Source organism: Saimiri boliviensis, chromosome 5, assembly GCF_048565385.1.
Source record: "Saimiri boliviensis isolate mSaiBol1 chromosome 5, mSaiBol1.pri, whole genome shotgun sequence".
Lineage (NCBI taxonomy): Eukaryota > Metazoa > Chordata > Mammalia > Primates > Cebidae > Saimiri > Saimiri boliviensis.
Window position 1 is genome coordinate 21,849,638 of NC_133453.1, and position 25,344 is coordinate 21,874,981.

Sequence of the window (25,344 nt, forward strand, 5' to 3'; positions counted from 1 at the left end):
CAGCCCCCTCCGACCCCCACACACACTCCAGACTGAATTAAGGTAGTGAGCAGTTGGCTGGCGAGGTGGCTCACGCCTGTAATCCCAACACTTCAGGAGGCCGAGGCAGGCAGATCCCGAGGTCAGGAGTTCAAGACCAGCCTGGCCAATATGGTAAAACTCTGTCTCTACTAAAAATACAAGAATTAGCTGGGTGTGGTGGCGCATGCCTGTAGTCCCAGCTACTCAGGAGGCTGAGGCAGAAGAATTGTTTGAACCCAGGAGGTGGAGGTTGCAGTGAGACCAGATTGCACCACTGCACTCCAGCCTGGGTGACAAAGCTAAACTCGGTCTCAAAAAAAAAAAAAAGGGTGGTGAGCAGTTCAGAGAGTATGACAAGTGGAAGACATGAAAGGCTGGAGTGGAAGGCCGGGAGCGGTGGCTCAAGCCTGTAATCCCAGCTACTCAGGAGGTTGAGGCAGGAGAATTGCTTGAACCCAGGAGGCGGAGGTTGCGGTGAGCCGAGATCGCGCCATTGCACTCCAGCCTGGGTAACAAGAGCGAAACTCTACCTCAAAAAAAAAAAAAAAAAGGCTGGAGTGGAGAATGGGAGGGAGGATACCTATAACTGGGAAAAAGTATCTGACCCTTCCTGAAGGCAGAGTGTGTGGCTTCAGGCTTCAGAAAAGAGATATGCTTTCAGTTCAAATTACTACTAATAATCATAGTGTATAATGGGTAAACCTAGGGTTCTAGAAGCATTCCTTTTTATTTTTATTTATTTATTTTTTGAGACAGGGTCTCGCTCTGTCACCCAGGCTGGAGTGCAGTAGCATGATCTTGGCTCACTGTAACCTCTGCCTTCCAGGTTCAAGTGATTCTCATACTTCAGCCTCAGGAGCAGCTAGGACTACAGGCGCCCACCACCACACCGAGCTAACTTTTGTATTTTTAGTAGAAATGAGGTTTTACCATGTTAGCCAGGCTGGTCTCTAACTACTGATCTCAAGTGATCTGCCTGCCTCAGCCTCCCAAAGTGCTGGGATTACAAGCATGAGCCATTGCGCCGGGCCTGGAAACACATTTTCTATCTGATTCTCACAGCAGCAGCATTTAAAAATTCCCATCTGTCCCTTTCTATCAGCGGTAACTAAAAAAATTAAAAGTAAAACTAAAATATAGTTCCCATTTGGTCACTTATTGCATGCTAAACGGTAAGCCAAGAAATATGTGTGCACTGTCTCCCTTCATTCTCTCAGCCATCCTGTGAGGTTCGTCATTTCACAAGCAAGAAAACAGGCTCAGCAAGTTTAATTGTCTCTCATGGCCACAGAGCTAGCAAGAACAAGGATTCAAGCCATGGGGCGGGCAGAAGGCAAACTCCTGTACCCCAGTCAGTCTCCCGACCCCCTCCACTGGCCCTCTGCACTATGGTACTGTGCATTTTGGGGAAAGAAAAAATTCTAATCACACTATTGTTTCTGGGGTGGGCCAATCAGAGTGCCTCAAGTGTCAACTCACCCCGTCCTTTCACTCCGCAGGACTGTTCTGGAAGGATGACATCACTCAAAGTATGAGGACCCAGCAGACAGAGCACATGCCCTGTCTCCATGCCCCAGAGGCCTGTCCGAGGAGCAGGTAGGCAGCCTTTTTCCACCAAAGCCACCAGCGTGAGGTGTGTTGGGCCTATGGCTGCTGCACTGCACCTCCCGGTAGACAGAGAAGCTGGGAAGTGCGTATCAGGATTGTAGGTAGAAGCTGTCAGGAGCTCAGGGAATGGAACAATAGGAGCCCCCATCTGATTTCCACCGGAAGGAATCCATGACCCATTAGTGGTGTCTGCACAGGGAAGGGGCTGGAAAGTACAGTTCCTATTTGTTATCCCTGATTAATCTTTGTCTTCTAGAGGCAAGCACAAGGAGAACCTTCGACTCTCGTTCCCTAAGGTGAGGTTCGCTCAGAGATTTTGAAATCCTTGACTTGGGCCCCTTCTCTTTTTCTTTGGGCCTGTTCACCATTTTCTCCTAAGTCTTGGCTCCTAGCTTTCCTTCCATCAAAGCCCCATGACCAGGGTGAGCAAGGAGCGATGCTTTAACTCTGAAGCGGTTTCAGAAGTCCTGAACCAAGAGGTGACCAGCCACACTGAGGCCCCGCTGCAGGTAAGGGCCTGGCCTACTTCAGGAAGACTGAGCCCAGCAAGGGCTGTTTCAAGAGGGAGGCAAGGTGATGGAGGGGATAGACACTGGCAGCGTGAGTATTGATAGAGCTTCACTGAGGGCATCCATAAGATTCCCCAAGAGAATCTTCTGGAAGCATGGGCCTAATGGATGGGAAGAAGCACAGCTTTTCACCCAGACAGACCCAGGCCAGTCCTGGCTCTGCTGCTTCCCAGTCAGGACCTTACTGAAGCCCTACAAGCCCTCCTTCCACATCGTTGGAATGGTCATAGTGGCTACCTTCCTTGGCTGCTGTGAGGATTAAAAGCAATGTATGATAAAGGTGGGTCAGCAGCTCTGGATGGAAGGAAAATTCTTCATTTCCCCACTGGAGGGTGTCCTCACTTTCTCTGTCTCTCATAGTCTCCCTTTCATAGATTGCAGCAACTCAGGATACAGGGACTGGGGCTTCCGATGGCTTCCTCCTGTATCATTCATAGGCACAGAAATTGAAGGGTCTGCAGAAATCTGCTTCCGAGGTTGTCCAATGTTTAAAAAGGAGCATATGGGATCTTTGTGGCCTGGTCATGGTGGTTCATACGCCTGCAATCCCAGCACTTTGGGAGGCCAAGGCAGGAGGATCACTCAGGGCCAGGAGTTCGAGACCAGCCTGGGCAACATAACAAGATGCCTGCTCTATAGAATTTAAAAGTGTGGTGGTACACGCCTGTAGTCACAGCTGCTCAGAAGGCTGAGGCAAGAAGATTAGCTTGAGCTCGGGAGTTCAAGGTTATAGTGAGCTGTGATCGTACCACTGTGTTCTAGCCTGGGTGATGGAGTGAGAACCTGTCTCAAAAAACAAAAACACAACCCATCCAAACAAAACATATGGGCTCTCTGTTTTTCTGAGAATCCCAGGTGTGCCATGACCCCAATCCCAACCTCACCCACCCTTACATATACATACACTGTATACATATACATGTGCGTGTGTGTGTATGGGGGGGGGTACTTCTCTCCTTGAGTGAGAGAGGAGGGCCCAGAGCCTCTTACATCAGCACCCTTAACCCCCTTGCTCATCTCTGTGGCATTGACTAAGTCACCTGGGCAAGGCTTTCAGGCATTTCCTTAGGACCACTGAGCCCTTTGCAGCTCAAATAGAAAACTACCCATATTGTACCTCCAGCCATCTTTATAGACGAGAACTCAGGTCCAGCCTGTGCAAGGACTAGCCTCTGTCTCCTGACTCCCAGCCTTCCCCATGAACAGCCCCTACCCTTCCTCTCAGTGACCCCCATAGAGGTTGGATTGCTTCACACACCTTAGGCTAAGGAGGTCCTAAAGAGGGGACATTTAAACTTAGACCCAAATGACAAAGAGGCAGCCAGGGGGAGATCTAGAGGAACGGTCCCCAAGGCAAAGAGGTTTTCAAATACATCTGCTGTTAGATGAGATTCTGGGGCATGCTAGGGGAACAGACATGCAGGGCTGCTGCCCCTCTGGGGTCGCAGGGTGTCCCTTATGCTGTGCTGAGGCACAGGATCTGAGAATTAAAGAGACAGGACACAGAAGGACTGGAAAAGACAGTTGGGCTCGAGGGGCCACGCCACCAATGAGCGGACACAGGCGAGGCCCCGAACGTCCAGAAGCATCTGTATTTATTGGGTACAAGGCAGGGGAAGGGTCGTGAGTGAGGTCATCTACAGGCTTAGTGATAGGGCATACATAATCACGTGAGTAGCAAGCAAGGGGGCCACCCCATTAGGTCACCTAGTCAGAGAGGTGGGCCGTGTGCAGTAGAGGGCCGTGCCAGACGGGCGCAGTAGTAGAGGGTCGTGTACAAAAAGGGGTCCACCCCCATTAGGTCACCAAAGCTAGGAGGTGGGCTGTGTGCAACAGGTGTCATGCGCAACACTTCTTACTGGGGGCTGGAGACTTCAAAGGATTCTTACAGAAAGATACTGTAAACCAGTGCAGTGGGAGCTGACAGACTTGTGCTCTTTTCTAAGATATTTATGGGAGGATGATTTGAGCTAGTACAGAAGCGAGAAATACTGACAGGGTGTACAGCCACCATGACCTGGTCACACCAGAGGGGTTCTTCTCCCTCGGTTATTTGTGGAATCTCAGGCCTGAGGCCGACTTTCCACAGGAACTGGATGCGAGGTACTACACCTCCTTTATCAAGAGGAGAGGCTCTCGCTCCAAGCCTGCCATACAGCGTGTGCCCTTCCAGGCAGGGACGCCACCGCCTGGGTCTTTGGTTCTTGTCCTGGTCTGGCTGTTTCCCCATGTACTGCTTTTGCTTTGTGGCTGCTCTAAGCATTCCTCCTACTACAAACTCCTATATGGTTATATAGAAGGACTATATAAATCAGCACTAAATGTGTCGGTACAGCTCCGACTATAATACCTATGTGATTATATCAAAAGATTATATGGAACTAAGTATGCTAGATATAAGTTCTAAGTATGATTACATAAGCTAGATATATGTAAGCAGTAAGTCATACTTCAGGCACTAATTCTATAAACTAATATATGATTATATAAAAGGGATTATAAAAAGGAAATAACTGAGTGATAACACTATAAACTGAGATATTCTTCGGGCACTGATTGTGCCTGGGGTTTGCACAGCTCTCCTTCCTCGGTGCCCATGTAGGGTTTACCCACACAGACACAGGCCTGTGATAGCAGATGAGCTTGGAGAACAGGCCCAGGACTACTTGGGGCTTGTAGTCCATAGACAGGGGGTCGGGTGTGATTCAGTGTAGTGGGAAGGCATTGGAGGATTTTTAAGGAAGAGAATAGGGCAATGTGATTAGTGTTTTATAAAGACACACTGATGCTGTTGGAAAATGGATTTTGAAATGGGCAAGAGTGGAAACAGGTAGACCTGTCTGGGGCTACCGGGTTGCCCAAGTGGGATCCTGCGTACCTGGGACTAAGATCGTGGCAGTGGATCTGGGAAACTTCTAGATGGGCTCCATCAGGGCAACCTGCACCTCAGAGGTGCTCCAGCCCCTCACCCCTTCAAGAAAACTGGTGGACCCACCCCCCATCACCATGGCAGCTGGGCTCCTTAGCTTGGATTGGCTGCTGGGTCATCATTAGTCTTGTGACTGACCCCATGATGCAGTCTGGTTGCCATGGTTCTGTCAAGTGTGCAAACAAGGAGCTGCTATGCCTCAGGCTCGGGGAACCTGAGCAGCCCCTAACGTGTCTCAAGGAAAATCCCGGGAAGGAGATGGGATGAGATGGGGGACAAGCGAAAGGCCTCGAGACTGCTATTGACACTGGTTCTGCACTTGGTGGGGGAAGGGGGGAGGGAGTGGCAACCACTGTCTTCATTGCATTACTGAAAATCCCTTGTTTCTTCCCATTTTAGGATGTCTTTGAGCCATTTCCTACTCTGAGTCACAACCTCATAGCTGATTAAGGCCACATGGGAAACTTCCGATTCCTCACACTTTCCCTGATGCTCTCAGGAAGTACCATTTCAGGCTGAACCAAAAGTGGATTATTAAAGTCAATTTTCAAGAAAACTCAGCAGATTTGTCTGGAGGCAGGATGACTGGGCAGGGGACCAAGCCAGAGCCTCCCGGGTGAGAAGCAGGAGAGGTGGGAGCCAAAGGCAGGGAAGCCTGGGCAGTGGATGCAGAGAGCCACTCCCTGGTTGTCCGAAGGCTTCATTTCAGATGCCTTTTTCCTTCCATTGGGCATTTCTAAAGCAGGTGAAAGGGAGAGTGGTAAGGCAGCATCCCCATACAGCCTTTAGATGTGCCTGACTGGTCTTCCTTCCCCTGATAGAAAGAAATCCCTCCCTCTAGACCCCAGAGCAAGCAGGCCTGGGACCCTGTACTGCCTTCAGAGGTCCATAGTACCCTTTTAGCATTAGGGTCCCCTACAGGGCAGTCATACCAGCCCCACCCCAAGAATCCACAAAGACTTCCACAGCCAAAGGCTATGCATGTTTAACTTTGGGTACCTATGATCAATTTTCCCCTGGGAAAGGGGAGTCTAGCCACCGATGTTCAACCCGAACTCCAACAGGTCCCATGCCTTGAGTTTTGTGTCTCAAAGCATCTGCACACTCAGCTCGTCTGTTTTGTTTTGTTTTGTTAATTTTCAGTGTTTGCTGGGTAGTCAGCTCATTGGTTTCTCGTAAGTGGGAGCACAGGGGAAGGCATCAAGCCCTCCCCACCCACCATGAAATACAGAGACATTACGAGAGTCCTTTAGTATACGGCTCAATGATGCCACCAGTTTATGTCCTCTCCCCTGCCACTTTGTAAGGACATCAATAAATATAATGCTCAGCTAGTCATATTTATTTATACCTATTTTTATTAGCTAGGTTGACTCTTACCACCACCCACCCTACTTTTCCCCATCAAACATTTTACTTTCTTTTATTCTACCCACATTTGTAAAGATTTGTGCTTCACTGTGCCTGGCCTCTGCAATACACAGTTCCTGCCTCAATTGAAGACTAGGGCAATTGAAGGCAATTGAAGACTAGGCAGGGAAGTAAGACATACATATGATGTATTTGTGTGACAGATATTGAACACCTGTGCAGCAGACCAGACATGTGCCCTGCCTCATATCCAGTGACCCATCTCTGAGGTTGCCTGCAGCAACAAGTAGACAACGTCTGCATGCTGACAGCTTCCCACCTCAAGCCCTGGAAACACTCTGATTCTCATCCTGTGGGTTTTCTGGAACGCCAGGAGAACTTACATACCTGTGCACCAGACAGCCCTGCGTGCCTGGGACTTACCACCCTCAGGGGCAATCCTGAACACATTAAAGGCTGAGTTAGCCAGGCATGGTGATTCACACCCGTAATCCCAGCACTTTGGGAGGCCAAGGCAGGTGGATCACCTGAGGTCAGGAGTTCAAGACCAGCCTGACCAACATGGTAAAACCCCATCTCTACAGATACAAAAATTAGCCGGACATGGTGGCACCTGCCTGTAATTACTGCTACTTGGCAGGCTGAGGCATGAGAATCACTTGAGCCCGGGAGGCGGAGGATGTAGTGAGCCAAGATCGTGCCATTGCACTCCAGCCTGGGCAACAGAGCAAGACTTTGTATCCAAAAAAAAAAAAAAAAAAAAATGCTGAGTTAGTGAATAAATATTCCCGTGTATCCTCCTCCCCTTGGTGGGATAAATTCGAGACAGCTTCCATAGGGCTCCTTAGGAGTCCTCAGCAGGGTTGATTCCCAACTGCCCACAGCAACAACCTGCTCATCAACCTTCTGTTCACTGGCTTTTCTCCTTTCCTTCTCTCACTTTCCCCTTCCTTCACTCGTGCTTTCAGGGATGACCTACCACCTGGACCACCCATACCCAATCTTCATTTCAAGTTTGCTTTTGGGTGAATCCAAACTAAGACGACATACTGTATTTTGGACTCTAGGCATTAGGGACACAGCAGTGAACAAGACAAAGTCCTTGCTTCTGTGAGCTTCGAGCTATTTAATGACCCTTCAACCCATAGGAAAAAGTCCAGGCTTCTTATCTGGTCCACGTGGCCCTGCCAGCCTCTCCTGTCTCATTTAAAGGCATTCTTATTTCTGCCTGTATGGGTGCTTCAGTAATTCAGCCCTACTTGTGTTTCTCAAATTGGGCCCCGCTGGTTCACACTGCTTAGCACTTATACACACAGTACTCTCTACCTCTAAGTACCCACCAACGCACCTCATCCTTCTTATCCTAAAAATATGAGCTCGATATTCCCTTCTCTACTGTGCCTTCTCTGACCTTCCCATCATTTCTCCCACCTCAGTTCATCACCCTCTTCTCTGTGCAAACTCAATGTTTTACCTTCTACCTTGTAAGTAGGACTGCTTCTCCTTGGGGTCACTGTATATGACTGACTCATCTCCGTGTCTTGGGTACCTAGCATAGTACCTAGGTGTGGGTTGAAGACCCCGTGGGAGACCCCGAAAGTGCTGAGGCAAGGATCTGAAGCCTCAGCCTGTTCCCATATGAATACAGAATTAGAAAAGAATTAGAGATATAGTTACATAGTTATTCCTGTATATAATCATGAATAATCACAGTTATTCATATGTAATCACAGAGATATACTCAATATAATCTTTTACTCTTCCTAATGATTATTGGGTGGTGAAGCGTGGAACTGAGGTGACATTGTGAACTAAGTGATCCTAAGGCAAGATGCTCTAAGCCATCTGTCATGCCCGGATTGGCTTAGCTTGGATTGGCTGCTGGACCACATCATCAGTCCTATGACAGGACTATGCAGCAGCGCCAGCGCTGGGAAAGTATCCGCTGTTTAGCCAGCTAGGGAAGGAGACGTCCAAAATGTCCGAGGTGTCTCCTTCCTCGGGAGAGTTAGGAGAAAACTCTGCTCTCCAAGCTCTGCGGTGGGCCTGACGGTTGTCAGGGAGGCCCGCAGACATCGGGGGCTTAACTGTCTCTATGTGAGGCTGTGCTTCAGTGGTCACATCACGTTCCATGTCTACTTTCATGTTCCGCTTCTGCACCTGGTCCCTCCCTTCCTTAAAAGACAAAATCAGTAATAGTAACATAAATCCTAATGTCTTTGTTCCTTCTTGACATGTATGAAAAAGTGCTGATGCATTAGGTTTTCTCCTCCCCTCGGCTTCTTGAAAGGTCTGGGCCCCTGTCTCCAAGACAAGTGATTTACCTGACCTTATCATTGACCACCATTAGCTCATCCTACCTACCCTGTCCTCTGCTTTGTACTCAGTAAAAGTCAGAGTCTCCAGGCACTCGGGGCCACTGCCGGACTCCACGCTTTGGCTGGCAGTGGAGCCCCCGGCCCAAACTCTGTTTTCTCTTTCTTGGTGTCTTGTGTCTTTTATTTCCATAGTTTCTTATCTCCACACCTGTAGAGAGGGGCTCACAGGACCCTGTAGGGCTGGACCCTACACCTAGGTACAGCACAGGCACTCAGCACATATTTATTGAGTGGAGTTCAATAAATATAGCAGAGAAAAAAAGCTACAGCTGGAAGGCTGTACTGCTCCATCCGTGAAATTGGTATTGAATTCTATCCTACAAGTGGACCTCTCCACTCTGACAGTCTGTGACCCTTGATTGTACATGTGACTGAGTGATATGGAAAGGCCCCAGCAAGGAAGAAACTTGAGGTCTGGGATGGATTTCCGTAGGAAGTGCTGAAGTATGGGCAATAGCATACAAGATGAAGAAGTTGGAAAGCAGGAAGGTTTGTGAGTGAACAAGTAATTCTGGAACTGCTGGAGGTAAGTCTGGAAACGAAGGTTTAGGCTTGATGACGGAGGGCCAGGCTTTATCATTTAGAGAGGCCATGGGGAGTACTGACATTTTGTAGTCAAAGAAATAGGATATTTGAAGGATGGTTGTGAGAGTAGAGAGAGAGAGGAAATATATGAAAAGGAAGTAGTCAATTAGAACAGTGGTGGTATGGCTTATGTGTACCCTGAGGGGCTGAAATTGGGCTGAGAGGGAGCACATGGAAAGGAGACGCCTTTGAGAGTTGTTCTGAAGAGTGAGTGGAGAGGCCTTGGCAACTGTTTGGGTTTCAGTGAAGAGGTAAAGAGAGAAGCCACCTAAATTTAGAGAACTATCTCCTGGGAAAATAATCATGCTACTTACAGAAAAAGGGGTGACTGGAGAAGGAAGGATTTAAGAAAGAAATCTGCTCGACTCCTAAGAATTAAAGCCAGAGTCTGGCACGGTGGCTCACGCCAGTAATCCCAGTGACTCAGGAGGCCAAGATAGCAGGATGGCCTGAGGTCAGACGTTCAAGACCAGTCTAGACAATATGGTAAGATATATATATAATATATATATATATATGTGTGTGTGTGTATATATATATATATAAATGTTTTAGTAGCCAGGTGTGGTAACCCATGCCTATAGTCCCAGCTACTTGGGAGACTAAGGATCCTTCAAGCCCAGGAGTTTGAGGTTACAGTGAGCTATGGTCATGCTACTATATTCCAGCATGGGTGACAGAGCAGAACCCTGCTTCTAGAAAGAAGAAAGAAAGGAAGAAAGAGAGAGAGAGAGAGAGGAAGGGAGGGAGGGAGGAATGGAAAGGAAAGGGAAAGGAAGGGAGGGGAGGGGGAAAGCCAGAGGCCTATTGAGGAACATCACTCTAGAAGTTCTCTTCTCTCTTCTCTATCATTTTCTCCTCATTTCTAGACAATTCCCATAAACGTACAAACATCCTGGAATAGGTCCCATATTAAAAACAAAAGAATAACAACAAACACTGGATTTCTGCTCCTGGCAATGGTAGACTTGATAATTTACCCAACTCTTGATGAAAACACCTTGTCTTAGTTTGTGTTTAGCCCTCAACTTCCCCCAAGGGTTCAAGAATTTGGGCTTAAATGCAGACGGCTTATTTTTGGCTATGATCCTAAAGAACAGGTGGTCAAGGGAGTGAAAAATTAAAACTGGAAAGTAGGGAAAATCAATTTAAGCACATGTAATTGAACTACTTACCACCGTGGACAACTAAAGTTCAAGCTCACTGGGGACGCTTGAGGAGCCACGTAGAATATGCCGGTGATTTGTTTGCCAAAGACTGAGGGGAGGGCAGTGCTCATTGACCAGCTTCTGTCTCTGATTGGTCAAGGATAGCCCAAGTCAAGGAATATAGAGCCAAGTATGTAGAGAAGGTTTGCTCATGCATTAGAATGGCTGAGTAGATTCTTGCAGGCATCTTTCACTAAGTTTTAGGGCAGAAAGCCAGGGATTGGCTGCACAGCAGAGGCAAGTTGCTCTCAGGCCACATCTGCTCCCATCTGGCTTCCACAACAATGGCTAGAGTAAAGAGATGGGCTGGGAGCATGTGAGGTGGAGCACAAGCCGTGTCTAATATACAACTAAAAATTATGGACAAGATCGAACGCATACCTTCTTAATCCCCCAAGGTACTATCAAGATAATAAGAAATTAATGGGGCCAGTCAGCCTCCAGGAGGGGACAGAATCCAGAGAGGTAAGAAAGCTTGCTGACTGGGTAGAAACAGCTGAGAGGCTGAGCTGGAATTCTGCCAGCCTTATGGGGCTAGAGAATCACGTAGAAATTCACAGTCTGTGAAGAGTAAGGTCTCTGGTTTAAAACAAACAAAAAACAATGAGAACAAAAACTTCCTCATTTTTCCTTAGGACTGCAAAGAGTCATACCCAAGAAGGGTGAAACAGAGGTACGCTAGCTCTTGTTCATAAAGCAGTCCAGCTTCAACTCATCTGAGGAATCTTAAAATTAGATTAAGGCAATTTTAGATTGTAAGTGCAAGGTAGGTCTCAAATTATTTCTGCCTTTTTTTTTTTTTCGTCAAACAATGTGTCTAGCACATGATCAAAGATAAACAGTCACAAGAGGAAATGAGACAATTTGAGTGAGAAGCAGTAAAAAAAAAAAATAGAAAACAAAAATAGTACCACAATGACGCCAGATACAGATGAAAAAACACGGCTTACTCTGCTCGTGGCAATAAAGGACAAATTTGAAAATATTGTCAGAACTAAAAAACATGAGAAATTTCAAAACAGATTTGGAAAAGAACCAAAGAAAAATTCTAGAATTTAAAATTTCTATTACCTCAGTTAAAAAAAATCATGGGATAGGATTAATAACAGATTAAAAGAGTTGAATAGATAATTCGATCACAAACTGGAGTACAAATGAGAAGAAAATACTGGATGAAGACTGATGAAAATGCAAAAATGAGGGTAAGAACTATACAGGAGGTGGGAGCAGTGGCTCAGACCTGTAATCTCAGCATTTTGGGAGACCAAGGTGGATGGATTACTGGAGTCCAAGGGTTCAAGACCAGCCTGGGCAACACGGCGAAACCTTGTCTCTACAAAAAATACAAAAATTAGCCAGGTGTGGTGGCATGTGCCTGTAATCCCAAGTACTCAGGAGGCTGAAATGAGAGGATCACTTGAGCCCAGGAAGTTGAGGCTATGAGCTGTGATTGTGCCACTGCATTCCAGCCTTTTGATACAGAGCAAGACCTTGTATCAAAAAACAAAAAACAATTATAAGAGAAATAATGTTTAACACACAGTCCACTGATGACTAAAAAAGAGAGTTGAGACAGAATGGAAAGATACAATATTTAGAGTTAAGAGCTTCGAGTCTTACAAAAACATGTAAGTCTTCAATGTAAAAATTCGCGGCTGGGTGGGGAGCAGCACTTTGGGATGCCAAGGCGGGCAGAGTTCAGGAGTTCGAGACCAGCCTGGCCAACATGGCGAAATCCGTCTCTACTAAAAATACAAAAATCAGCCCGGCATGGTGGTAGGCGCCTGTAATCCCAGCCACTCGGGAGGCTGAGGCAGGAGAGTCACTTGAACCCAAGAGGCAGAGGTTGCAATGAGCTGAGATCACACCACTCTACTCCAGCCTGGGTGATAGAGTGAGACTCTTGTCTCAAAAAACAGGGGAAAAAATCCCAAAGAAATACATGCAGGATAAAAAAAAAAAAAAAGAAGGAAATCCATACCTAGAAACATTACAGTGAGACTGCAGGAAACCACAGACACAGAGAAAAATACAACTGCTATGGTTTTGATATTTGTTTCCTCCAAAATTCATGATGAAATTTAATCCCAATGTGGCAGTATTGAGGAGATGATTGGGTCACGAGGACTCTGCCCTCATAAATGGATTAATCCATTCTTGGTTTAACAGGTTAATGGATTAATGCGTTATCACAGGAGTGGGTCTGTGACTTTATAGGAAGAAGACAGAGCTGAGCCAGTATGCTCAGCCCCCTGGCCATATAATGTCTTGCAGCACCTCGAGACTCTGTAAAGCATCCTTACCAATAAGAAGGCCATTACCAGATGCAGACTTAACCTTGGACTTCCCAGACTCAATAATTGTAAGAAATAAATGCCTTTTCTTTACAAATTACCTACTTTCAGTTATTATGTTATAAGCTGTGGGTAACCCCCCATATAGGCACTGAGGAAGGAGAGCTAAGCAGAATCCTGCACAATTAAGATCTGAAGAATGTCTCAGTTTACAGTGTTACTACTCAGGCATTTCCCTTTATATAATCCTCAATATATAATCATATGTTAGTTCATAGTATGAGTGTTTTATTGCTCACAACCCTATCACTATCCTTAAAGATGATTTCACTCACTGCCTTGCCCCCTAACCTATACACAATAAATACTCATGTTTCTGGACATTCAGGGTCTCTCCTAACTCTGCTCATAAGTGGCATGGCCCCTTGAGCCCAGCTGCATTTTCCTTGTACTTCTGTGTCCTGTCTCTTTATTTCTCAGATCCTGTGCCTCAGCACAGTATAAGGGACACCCAACAACCCTGTGGGTCTTTCAGCCCTACAATAAGCAGCAGAAAATGGACTAACACAGCAGTGGGAGAAGATTACTTTTAAGACACAAGTTACAGTTATGCTAATAGCAATAATGGCAGCCAAAAGATACTATACTGCTGTCCTCAATGTGCCAATAGAAAACAATGGCCAATCTAGAATGTATATATATATATATATATATATATATATATATATATATATATATTTTTTTTTTTTTTTGAGATGGAGTTTCATTCTTGTTGCCCAGGCTGGAGTGCAGTGGCACATTCTTAGCTCACTGCAACCTCCGCCTCTCAGGTTTAAGTGATATTCCTGCCTCAGCTTCCCAAATAGCTGGGATTACAGGTGTCTGCCACCACACCTGTCTAATTTTTTTATATTTTTATTAGAGACAGGGTTTCACCATGTTGGTCAGGCTGGTCTCAAACTCCTGACCTCAGGTGATCCGCCTACCTTGGCCTCCCAAAGTGTTGGTATTACAGGTGTAAGCCACCGTGCCTGGCCCAACCTAGAATTCTATACCTGGCATAAGCTCCAAAAATAAAAGTGAATTAAAGACATTATCAGAAAATCTTCATGTGAGAGCTTGCAGCCAAACCCTTTCACTAAAAGAAATTCTGTAGGGTGTTCTTTAACCAGAAAAAGAGGATCCTGAATGGAATAATTTTCCAGTGCTATGTTGAATTGAAGTGGCAAGGGGGTCATGCAGCCTTCTGCACTTTCTGGTTTCACATCTTTGGATTCAACCAACCATGGCTCAAAAATATTTGAAAAAAAATTGCATCTGTGCTGAACATGTACAGATTCTTTTTCTTGTCATTATTACCTAGACAATACAATATAGCAATGATTTACATAGTGCATACATTGTATTAGTATTATAAGTAATCTAGAGATGATTTAAAGTATACAGAAAGATGTATACACGTTATATGCAAATACTACACCATTTTATGCCAGGGAGTTCAGCATCTGAGGATTTTGCTATTGATTGGAGATCCTGGAACCAATCTCCTATGAATATTGAGGGACAACTGTACTTCCTTTGTTTTCTGCTCTTAGGGGAAGGATGATTTTTTTTTTTTTTTTTTTTTGAGACAGAGTTTTGCACTGTTGCCCAGGCTGGAGTGCAGTGGTGTGATCTCAGCTCACTGCAACATCCGCCTCCCACGTTTAAGTGATTCTCGTGTCTCAGTCTCCCGAGTAGCTGGGATTACAGGTGCCCACCGCCACACCCAACTAATTTTTGTGTTTTTAGTGGAGATGGAGTTTCACCATGTTGGTCAGACCGGTCTCAAACTTCTTTCAGGTGATTCACCCACCTCAGTTTCCCAAAGTGCTGAGATTACAGGCATGAGCCACCACAACCAGCCAGGGGAAGGATTTTGATCATTAACTATGACATTAGCTGTAGCTTTTTTGTAGATGCCTTTTTTTTTTATCATATTGAAGTTCTCTTCAATTATCTTAGTTTTTCTTCATCTGAGAATATCCTTATTTCACCTTCATCCGTAAAGTGTATTTTTGCTGTATATAGAATTCTTAGTTGACAGAGCATTTCTCTCACCACTTTAAAGATGTTATTTCACTTCCTTCTGGCCCCCATGGTTTATAATGAGAAATCCAGTTATCTGAATCTCATTGTTCTTTAGTCATGTGTTGTTGAAGACTTTTTCTTTGTTTCAGTTTTTAGAATTTTGATTATAATGTGTCAGAGTATAGACTCCTTTAAGTTTACTCTATTTGGTATTCATTAAGCTTTTGGAATCTTTAGGCTTATGTCTTTTGACACACTTGGGAATTTTTCAGTCATTTATTTATTCAAATATTTTGTGTATGACTCTCTTTCTCCTCTCAATTTGGAATTCCAATGACATTAATTTTGGACTTTTGGTATTGTCCCACAGGTCCCTGAAGTTCTGTCAACTTTTTTCCCAATGTTTTTTCTCTCTCTTGTTCTGATTGGATTATTTCTGTTGACCCATCTTCAAATTGACTGACTCTTCTGTCATTTCTATGCTGCTTGGAACTCATCCAGTGAGTTTTTATTTTGGTTATTATATTTTTTTAAATAGCACATTAGAGAAATAAACAGAACAACCAGTGATAGGAGATAAGATTGGATAAATAAGCTCAAAACTGTCCAGACAGAGCTTTGTAGGCAACAGTAGAGCATCTAGATCTTATACGAAGTACAGAGGAAAAATCACTGGGGATTTTAAGGAAGGGAATAGAATAATGTGATGTACAATTTTAAAAGACTGCTTGAGAATGTATTGATAGGGGAAAGAGTAGAATCAATAGACCAGTTAGGAGGTGTTGTCTTGGTCCAAGAAAGATGGTGGTGGCCTGGGCAAGGCAATACCAGTGAAGCTGAGCACCTCCAGCTGGCCCTGCACTGCTCCTCCAGGTAGCCTGACCTCAGGGGGCTCTAGATCCTCATGCTTCCAAGGAAACTGCTTCTTAATGCCTGTCACCATGGCAGCTGCACTTCTCCTACCTGGATTGGTCGCTGGAGTGACATCATCAGCACAGAATGACTGATCCTCACAATAAGAACTGGTTGCCATGGTGCTACTAATTATGCAAGCAAGAATCTGCCTTTCTCCTGCAGGCTCAAGGTCTTTGACTAGCTCTGTACCTAAGGGAAAATCAGGGAGGGAGAGAAGATCCTGACGCCGGAGACAAGGGGAGGCTAGCTGTCAGGTCGTTGCTGAGTCACTGTTCCTCAAGACTTGCCCAAGTCAAGACTGCTACTAGAGGCTCTTATATAGTAGGGTGAGGGGAACTTATGTTGTGGAGAGAGAGCCCCTGGCACATATATACACAAATTCCAAATCCCATTTTCCTCCCATTTTAGAGTTTCCTTGAACTGTTTCCTTCTCTAAGTAAAAGTTTGTCACAGATTGAGGCCTTCCTGCTCCCCCAGCCCCATTGTCCTGCAGAGAGGCAGTTCTAGGACAGCTTGCTACTGGATTTTTTAAATTGGGTTGTCATGAAAATTCTTTAAGCAGGCTTGTCTGGAGGTAAGACAGTGGGCCCCAGTCAGAGCCTCTGAAGTCAAATATGTAAAGCCAGAACAGAGGGAACATTTGGTGTGGGGATCGGAACAGTAAAACTCCTTGGCACAGATGGAGCCTAGGCGTCTTCTGATCACTTCTCCTTCCAGACATCATTTGTAGCATGAATGTAAGGCAGGGCAGGACCACAGCTGAATTACAATCTTCCTTTGCTCACTCTCCCCGGCTATACTTAATGGTAGTCTTTCTTTCTTCTTGGGAAAGAAAGTTCCTTCCTGTGAACCCCTGGTTCAATAGGCCTGAGAACCTCCTCAGTCTTCTGAGGGTATTATCTCAGCTTTGGAATTCCCTTCAATAAACAGTAAAAAGAAGTGCAGCATCAATGCTCCTGTACATTATTATTTTGATAGCCATTCTCCTGCTAGTTTAAAATCTTAAAATACAGAAAAGAACATACCTACCTTTGTTCATCCCAGCCAAAGACCAATATTTCCCCCTTTCCAGGGCCATTATACTTCACAAAGCAGGTTCACATTCATTTGCTCTTAGGCCTCAAATTATTGCTGTAAATTTATTTTAAAATAATATGTCCCGCACATAATCAGTGATAACCAGATAAAGCTCTAGCTTGTGGCATGACAAGACAGAAACTTGTGTCAGACCCTCCTACGAACATTGAATATATACTCTAGTCAAAATATAAAAATAACTGTATGAAAGCATGGATATCAATCAAGACTTAGAAACCTAGAAGGACATATAATCCTCAAAAACAGGGAATCCACCAAGTGAGTTCTATATGCATAGGCTTTTCCTCTAGACACTTCAGAGTTCACTGCAGTACAGAGAAACAGCTCTGTCAGCAAGTGGCAGTCTTACTTACTGAGGAAGCAGCTTTTGAAGTATAGAGATGCCAGAGCAGCTGGAAACTGAGGGAGAAATTTAGAAAATGAGTAAATTACAGAGAGAGGAATTCAAAATCTGCATACCAATTCCCCTCAAATCCTTAGCTGTCTTCTAAATGGCACTCATGCAGGGTGAGATTTCAAGGAACCTATCTAGTGAAAAAGTCAAATATCTGAACAGGGATTTTGGCAGCTGTCACAGCATTAGGGTGACCGAGTTTGGAGTTCAGGATCCATAAAATAGAGAGTTTTGGTAAATGGCTTTGGGTGATGTTGAATTCTGAAAAGGATTACACCTTAGGCCACACCATATCCCAGAACTAAGAATTGAGAATAGGATGAAGTACTCCTTCTCTAACCACACTGCCACAGGAGCAAGACTTTTTGCCAAAAATTTAATTGCCTGCCTGAGCAAACTCAAACTATTACCCTTTAAATATAATAATATAATTCAGATCCTTTGTAATGTACCAACCCCAAATGTTCAGTACAGAACCCCTTAGGTTTAAGTAATCCACCATCTTGACCTCCCAATGCGCTGGGATTACAGGCATGAGCCACCACACCTGGTTTAATAAATGTTGAAGCTTAATGAAAAAAAAAAAAAAAAACCTTACATGCCAGTCTAGAAGTTAGAAAGCTCACAAACTAGCTTGTAAGTTCACAAAAGTGAAATCACTTTTGTGAGGTCAGTCAGCTAGTTAGTTATTACAACAGCTCAATGTAAAAGAGTACATGCCAGTAATCTCAACACTTTGGGAGGCCAAGGTGGGAGGATTGCTTGAGGGTAGGTGTTTGACACCAGTCTGGGAAACATGGCAAAATTCTGTCTCAACAAAAAAAATTAAAAAAAAAATTTGGCTGAGCATGGTATTATGCACCAGCTACTCTGGAGGCTGAGGTGAGAGAATAGTTTAGCCTAAGGTTCAGCAGAGGTTGTAATGAGCCGAGATTGCAAGACTCTGTCTCAAAAACAGAAAGTACAGTGTACAGTGGTTTGGACAGGGCCATGGCAGTGGATGTGGAGAAAAGTGGATGGATGTGCAATATATATATTTTGCAGATCGAACCTATATGATTGCTACAGGTTTTTGGGTGGGTGGGACTGAAGTGAATGTCAAGGATAACAAAATAAACTGAATTCCTTGAGTGCCTACTGTTTCATCGCTGTTCATATTTAATTCTCACAACAAATCTGAGTAGGTACAACTTGCACCGGTATCTTACACGTCATCCATGTCTCCAGCCTTGGGACTGGGAGTACAGGCGGTGGTTCTTGGGACCCAGTTTATGTCCAAAAGGAGCCAGGTCTGGAATTCCAAGAGGTGCGGGTCGGGAGGTGGTAGGGGAAGGAGTCTAGGAGGCGACCTCAGGGGCAGGGCCAGCTCGCGATTGGCTGAACTGCCGAGGAGGGTTAAGCATATGCCGCGTCGCGGGCTGGTGGGAAGCTGCAGCCGCGCTCAGCCCCTGGCCATGGCCTTCACTGAAACTTGGCCAGGGAGCGAGCGCGCAGAGCCTGGGAGGATGCAGCGCCCACTGTGGCCTGGGAGCTCCGGGGGCCCCCGGCTGCTTGTTTGCTTCCTGCTGCTGAGGGGCTGCAGCGACATTAGTGCCCACTATCAGGAGGAACCCTGGGGGTGCGGGCAGGGCCAAGAGAGCGATCCTGGAGAAGTGGAGGGTCTGAAGAGGGCCTCAAGGGTAGGAAACTGGAAGTAAAAGAATGTGTTTAAGGTCACGAGAAGAGAAAAATGTTGCGAGTGTGTCGCGGAAAGAGGCGTAAATTTGGGATAGGCTAGGCAGTGGGTTCAGGGGAAAATTGGGGATTTGGGAGCAGGTCGGAAAGACATATGGACAGAGAGAGGTAAAACCAGCCTATGCGGCCACAGGAGGAACAAGAAAAGCCAGAAAAGAGATGATCAGGGCTGCGGGTATCGGGGTCTTGGGTCCAGGGAAGAGGCTGAGCTGGGAAATGAGCCAGGGCTTCCTCTTAAGCCCACCAGAGCCTGGTGGCTGTGATCTGATTTTCAATAAGGGGGCCACTAGGCTGAGGGAAAGCAGGATAGAGAAGGAATAGGATCATCCTCCTCCCCCCACTCCCACCCCACTCCCCGCACCAACCCAGGTAGACTCAGCGCAGACTCGCGGCGCATCAGTCGGAGACCGATTGCGCCGACTCGAGAATTCTTGCGCACAGCGAGTTGGGAAGAGAGCGCAAACTCTAGTCTGTCGCCCTCCTCCCTGCCTGATTTTTGGGTTTAGAGGCTAGTGCGGCGGATTCGGGAACAACTGTGGGAGGAGGCTTGGTGGCAATGAGAGGATGAGGGCCGTGGGAAAGTACGGCCAAGCCTTGAGGGGATGCCTCGCCCACATTCCGCCCAGCGCTGCAGCCACACCAGCATCCCCCACCTCTCAGCACCACGGACAGCGCCAGGCGAGCTCCGGGTGCAGGCCGAGCCAGCGCTGGTCACCACTCCTTCCCACCAGTCCTGGGAGCGCTGCCTCAGAGAACCGGCTCCCCTTCCCGAAGCTCTTTCCCTTCTCGTCAGGGTGTTGGAGGTTCCACTCCTTCCTTAAGGAGGCTTTTTCTTCCCCAAATTTCTCTACCCAAAATTTTCTCGTCACGCTCACTCCCAGGAAATTGTTAGACATCCATTTGATTGGGTAGGAGAATTCCCTTTTCTAAAGACCTGTCCAGAAGGGCTCATGGTAACTACACTATAGCAAAAAAACAGACTGCCTTCCAGCCCAATCTCATTTATCTGGAAGAAGGAAGGTGTGCAAAGCATTAGGGGTTCTCTTCCCCAACCCCTGTCCCCCCATGCACAATTGGGCAAACTGTGGCTTTCAGAAAAAGTATCCAGACCCTCAAACCCTATATAAACCAATACTTTTTCTTTCTAATGATCCCAGTCCTCCTCTCTAATCTTTCCAGGCTTCAATGACTTCCCTAAGATGAAGCTCAAGTGTTTCCCCATACCCCACCTACCCACCTGATTACTATTCCCATGTGGTTAGCTTTCTGAGCCTCTGCTCACCTGAACTTCTACAGGCTGCTCTTTGCCTATAACCTTGGTTCTTATCTGTAAGTTGATACCAAGAGTGAATGAGGCCCAGGGGCTGACAAATATGGCAAGTAGTGATGGAGGAAGGGAAAAATTAAAGAAGGAAGACTTGAAGTGGGCAAAGGGGCCTGGTAGGAGGAACAGAGATCAGGACCAATAGTACAAGGAAGTTGCTTCTCTTCAACTGTGATGTGGAAGGCTTCTGGCCAGGTTCCTTGCTGACACCACTATTTTGCCCTTAGATGGTCAGGACCAAGTAGGAATGGGGCAACTTTGGCCTCTCCAAGGATTTGCCACCCCAGTCTTCCAGCATTTACAAGTTGTGCTCCAGCAGATTATACCCCAAGGTAAGTAAAAACTGGAGAACAGAGGTTGGAGCCTGCTTAGATATAGGGAGAGGGGAAGAGGGGCTATCTGGCCTGAGGACAGGCTTTCTGTTCTCCAAATGTCTCTACTTAAAAGTTTCTTGTCACATTTACCCCCATGGGGATGAGACAAGAGTAGGGGTACTATCTGGATGGTTGGACTATTTGCACTTGAACACCCTGGAAAAGCTCCATAGAGGCTTCTTGGAGAAAAAAACCTGAAAAAGCCCAGCATCCAACTCCTTGGGACTAGTCTCCACCCAACCCTGACACTATATGAGCTTTTCCAAAGCCAGGTCTCCTTAAGTTCTCAGCCAGGAAAACACACACACACACTTCAACCTCTGAACAGGAAATTGTATGACACACAGAAGGAAAGAATGAAAAGGAGTAGAGAGTCCATTGGCAACATGTGGCTGATCATTTTTTAGAGCAGAGTTTCATGAATGTTGGGGAGGAGAGAATCAGATAGGAAATCTTCCTTGAGCTCATATTATCACCGCTAATGCCTAATGTGTGCATAGTGCCTTAGAGCAGTAGTTCTCAAAGTGCACCCCTGAACTGTCAGCATCAACATCACCAGGGAACTTGTTAGAATTGTGAATTCATGAACTTCACCCCAGACCTACTGCATCAGAAGCCGTAGGGGTGGGGAACAGCAGTTCGTACTTTAACAAACCTTGCAGGAGATTCTGATGCACGTGCTAAGGTTTGATAATCACTGCCTTAGCATTTTCTAAGCACTCTGCATTCCTAACCTCATTTCATCCTCACAATAATTTGCTGGTTCATTTGATAATGAACCAGCAAAAAGATTGTCATCATAGTCTCAATTTGAATATTACGTGCCAGGCACTGTGCTAAGCAACTTTAATACGTCATCTTGTTTAATTCTGTCTGTAAAATTAATTTTATACGTACCTGAGGGAGAGGTTGCTCTGATCCCTCGAGTGGGTCCGAGTGTCCCAGGTGTCAACTCACCCCATCCTTTTCCTGCAGGTCTTTTCTGGAAGGATGACATCACCCAGGATGTAACGACCCAAAAGATGGAGCATGTCAGCAGACTGCATCCCCAAGATCCATGCCTGAAGGATGGGAAAGCAGTTTTTCCCACTAAAACCACTGGGGTCAGGTGTGTGAAGCCTGTGGTCATTGTAAGCATTCTGGCAGACAGAACGGGGAAGGAATGTGTGCTAAAACTGCAGGTAGGAGTTGCCAGGAGCACTTTGAGGAGAACAATTCAGAGGTCCTGTTTGGAATCAGCACAGAACAATTCATGATCCATTAGTGATATGGGCAAAGGGAGGGGAGGTGGGTGCGGCAAGCCTAGGTCCTGTTTGTCATTCCCTGTCTCTTCTAGGATCAAGCAAGGGGAGAGACCTCGACTCTTATTCCCCATGGTGAGACTCATGTATTTTCTCAAGAATTGCGAATCCCCTGACTTTGTATCCAATTGCTTTCCCTCTGGGGCTCTCTCACCCTCTTCTGCCTCCTTGACTCCTGGTTTCTCTTCTTACAGAGCCCCTTGGCCAAGTTGAACAGGGATCGGTGCTTTACCTCCAAAGTGATTTCCAAGGCTCAATTTTTCTAGGCAGATTGGCCCTGTTTAAATGAGGGAGGCAAATAGGAAGAAGGGAATGGGCATTGGGGTGAGGACAGATAAGCAGAAGAAAAGATTTTTCCTCTCCCAATCAAAGGTACCCCCACTTTTCTGTATCTCTCAGACTACCTATAGGCATTCATATGAGGGGCTGGACATGATGCAGGCACTGAGAGCCTCTAAGGAAGAAATTATCTATAAGATCATGCATAGGCATTGAGTTTAAAATAGGCATTGAAACTGCAGAGTTTTCAAAATTAGATAAAAGGTCCTCCTTTTTGCCATATATGCCCTCGTATATAGCAAGTGATAGCAACACTCCCTTGATGAATGGGAAGTGCAGCTCAGAGGCCTTCACATTCAGCCTCCCTCTTGCTCTGCTCTGTGGCCTGGGCAAGTCACCCAGGCAAGGTGCTGAGACATCTCCTTGAGGTCTTTGAACTTTTTCAGAATTCTGAAAACAGCCCATCTAGTACTCCCATCCTTCTTTATAGATGAGAAATTGGGGCCCAGGCCATGGGACGTACTCAAGGCCACACCATGGGTTTGTGGCAGAGCCAAGACTGGACCCAGGTCTCCTGCTTTCCAGCTCTTTCCCCTGCACAGCACCTGCCCTTCCTCTCAAGGACTGCAGTATGATTGGGCCATTCCAAACATCAGACTCCTCCACAGTGAAAAAAGACTTTTCTTGGTTGGACGCAGTGACCCGCACTTGTAATCCCAGCACTTGGGAGGCCGAGGCAGACAGATCATGAGGTCAGGAGTTTGAGACGAGCCCATCCGCTATGGTGAAACCCCATTTCTGGTAAAAAAAAAAAAAAAAAAAATACAAAAATCAGCTGGGCATGGTGGTGCATGTCTGTAGTCCCAGCTACTCAGGAGGCTGAGGAAGCAGAATCACTTGATTGAACCCATGAGGTGGAGGTTTCAGTGAGCTGAGATCACACCACTACACTCCAGCCTGGCAACAGAATGAGACTTTGTCTCAAAAAATAAAAGGAAAAATAAAAAAGACTTTCTTCCCCCGCCCCCTGTGGACTAAGACCTAAATTATAAGAAGGTGGCAACCAAAGGAACATGTAAAAGAAGGGCATCCTAGGTGGAGAGCATTGCCACTACAGATGTCCTGAGACATCCATACCATAGCATGTCAAGGAATGGACAGAAAAGTCAGTGGCAGAAGATGAGGGTGGAGAAGTAGGCCCAGGACTGACCACACAGAGGCTCACAGTTCATAGCAAAGTGTTTGGATTTTATTCTAAGTGCAGTGGGAATTTAACAGGGAAATTTTAAGGAAAGGAATGTCACAATGTGGTATGATTTTAAAAGGCCACCCCAGTGATGTTGGGGAATGAACTATAAGGGGAACAAGAATAAAGACTGAGAGATCTGTAAGGAGAAGCTCATCCTGGTCCAGGGAGACCGAAGTGGCTTGGATTTGGGTGGTGGCAGTGAAGCAGGGCACCCCTGGCTGGCCACACCCTCCATCTAAAGGCAGCCTGCACCACAGAGGGTTCCAGATCCTCATGCTCTCCAAGGAAACAGATTTCTACTTCCACAATGTGGCAGCGGGGCTTCCTAAGCCTGGATTGGTTGCTAGGGCAATGTAATCAGAGCTCAGTGACAGAGGTGACAGAGACCTACCTGTGGGGGACTGATTGCCCTAGTGCTCCCAGGAATAATGCCAACAAGGAGCTGCCATTCTTCTCGAGACCTGAGCGTAAGGACAAACCATGGAGAGACAGGGCTACCTGTGAGAGCCAAGGGGCCAGGCTCTCAGTCGGTGAGTTGTAACTGTGCTGAAGGCTTACTTGGATCAGGCTGTTACTACGGTATTTGTGGAAGGAGGGCAGATGAGGGAGGAGCCACCGTCTCACATCCTGACTTGTTCCTTCTTCTTTTATGGCTTCTCTAGGCCATTTCCCACTGCTGGCCACAACCCTGTGGCTGATTGAAACCTCATGTGGAGCCTCCCAGCCCCAGCACCCTTCCCATTGCCCTTCAGAAGGGCAGTTCCTGGATGACTCAGATCTGAATCGTTAAAGTAGACTCTCATGCAAACACTGCCTGTGAGCTTTTGTTGAGGAAGATGAGTGAGGTTTGAACTTGGCCAGAGCCTCCAAAGGGAGAGAGGTGGGACCAAAACATGGGGTGGCGATGAGGGGAGCACAACTCTTGGCTGATGGAAGGCTGGCTTCTGTCTTGTTTTCCTTCCACTGATAATTCCTGGAGTGGGGAAAGTGAGAGTGAGACCACAGCTGGAATGGCAGCCTCCTCAGCCACATCCCAGCCACACTGTGCAGTCTGGTTACCCATCCTTTCATGTTATGAGGAAGGGGACTCCATATTGATTTCTTTTACTCTCATGCCAGACAGGCCTGGCCGCTGCTGTTTTTTGAGGTTCCCACCTCCATTATAGCCCTTGCCAGGCTCTTCCACCCATCCTGTCCACAGGGACCAACAGAGCAGTGCTGAGGTCAGAGAGTACACACATTGGACATTCTGATGGTTCTTGCCAGTTTGCTCCTGGTAGCTTAAAATCTTAAAAGGGAGTTGGTAATCTCACCGCCCATGCTCAGCCAAAAACCAAACACTAGAATGCTCTATTTGCAGAGCTTTATATGTATTGAAGCACTTTCACACACATCGGAGGCTCACAAGTGTAAGCAAATGGGCAGGTATCAAGACTGGGTTTCTTGGCTGGGTGCAAAGGCTCACGCCTATACTCCCAGCACTTTGGGAGGCCAAGGCAGGCAGATTATTTGAGGTCAGGAGTTTGAGACCAGGCTGGCCAACATGGTGAGATTCCATCTCTACTAAAAATACAAAATTCAGGCTGGGCATGGTGGCTCATGCCTGTAATCCCAGCACTTTGGGAGGCAGGCAGATCATCTGA

General features: G+C 46.3%; 1 protein-coding gene across 1 annotated transcript; it reads left to right on the forward strand.

Moving 5' to 3' along the window:
- Positions 1–1,338: 1,338 nt before the first annotated feature.
- Positions 1,339–22,668, forward strand: RESP18 (regulated endocrine specific protein 18). The gene is given in 12 exon segments (XM_074400163.1): positions 1,339–1,372; positions 1,521–1,617; positions 1,886–1,925; positions 2,022–2,138; positions 3,676–3,821; positions 4,266–4,357; positions 18,831–18,887; positions 18,890–19,038; positions 20,725–20,830; positions 21,848–21,975; positions 22,368–22,426; positions 22,530–22,668. Coding segments are annotated over 12 exon segments (1,164 nt in total).
- Positions 22,669–25,344: the final 2,676 nt, after the last annotated feature.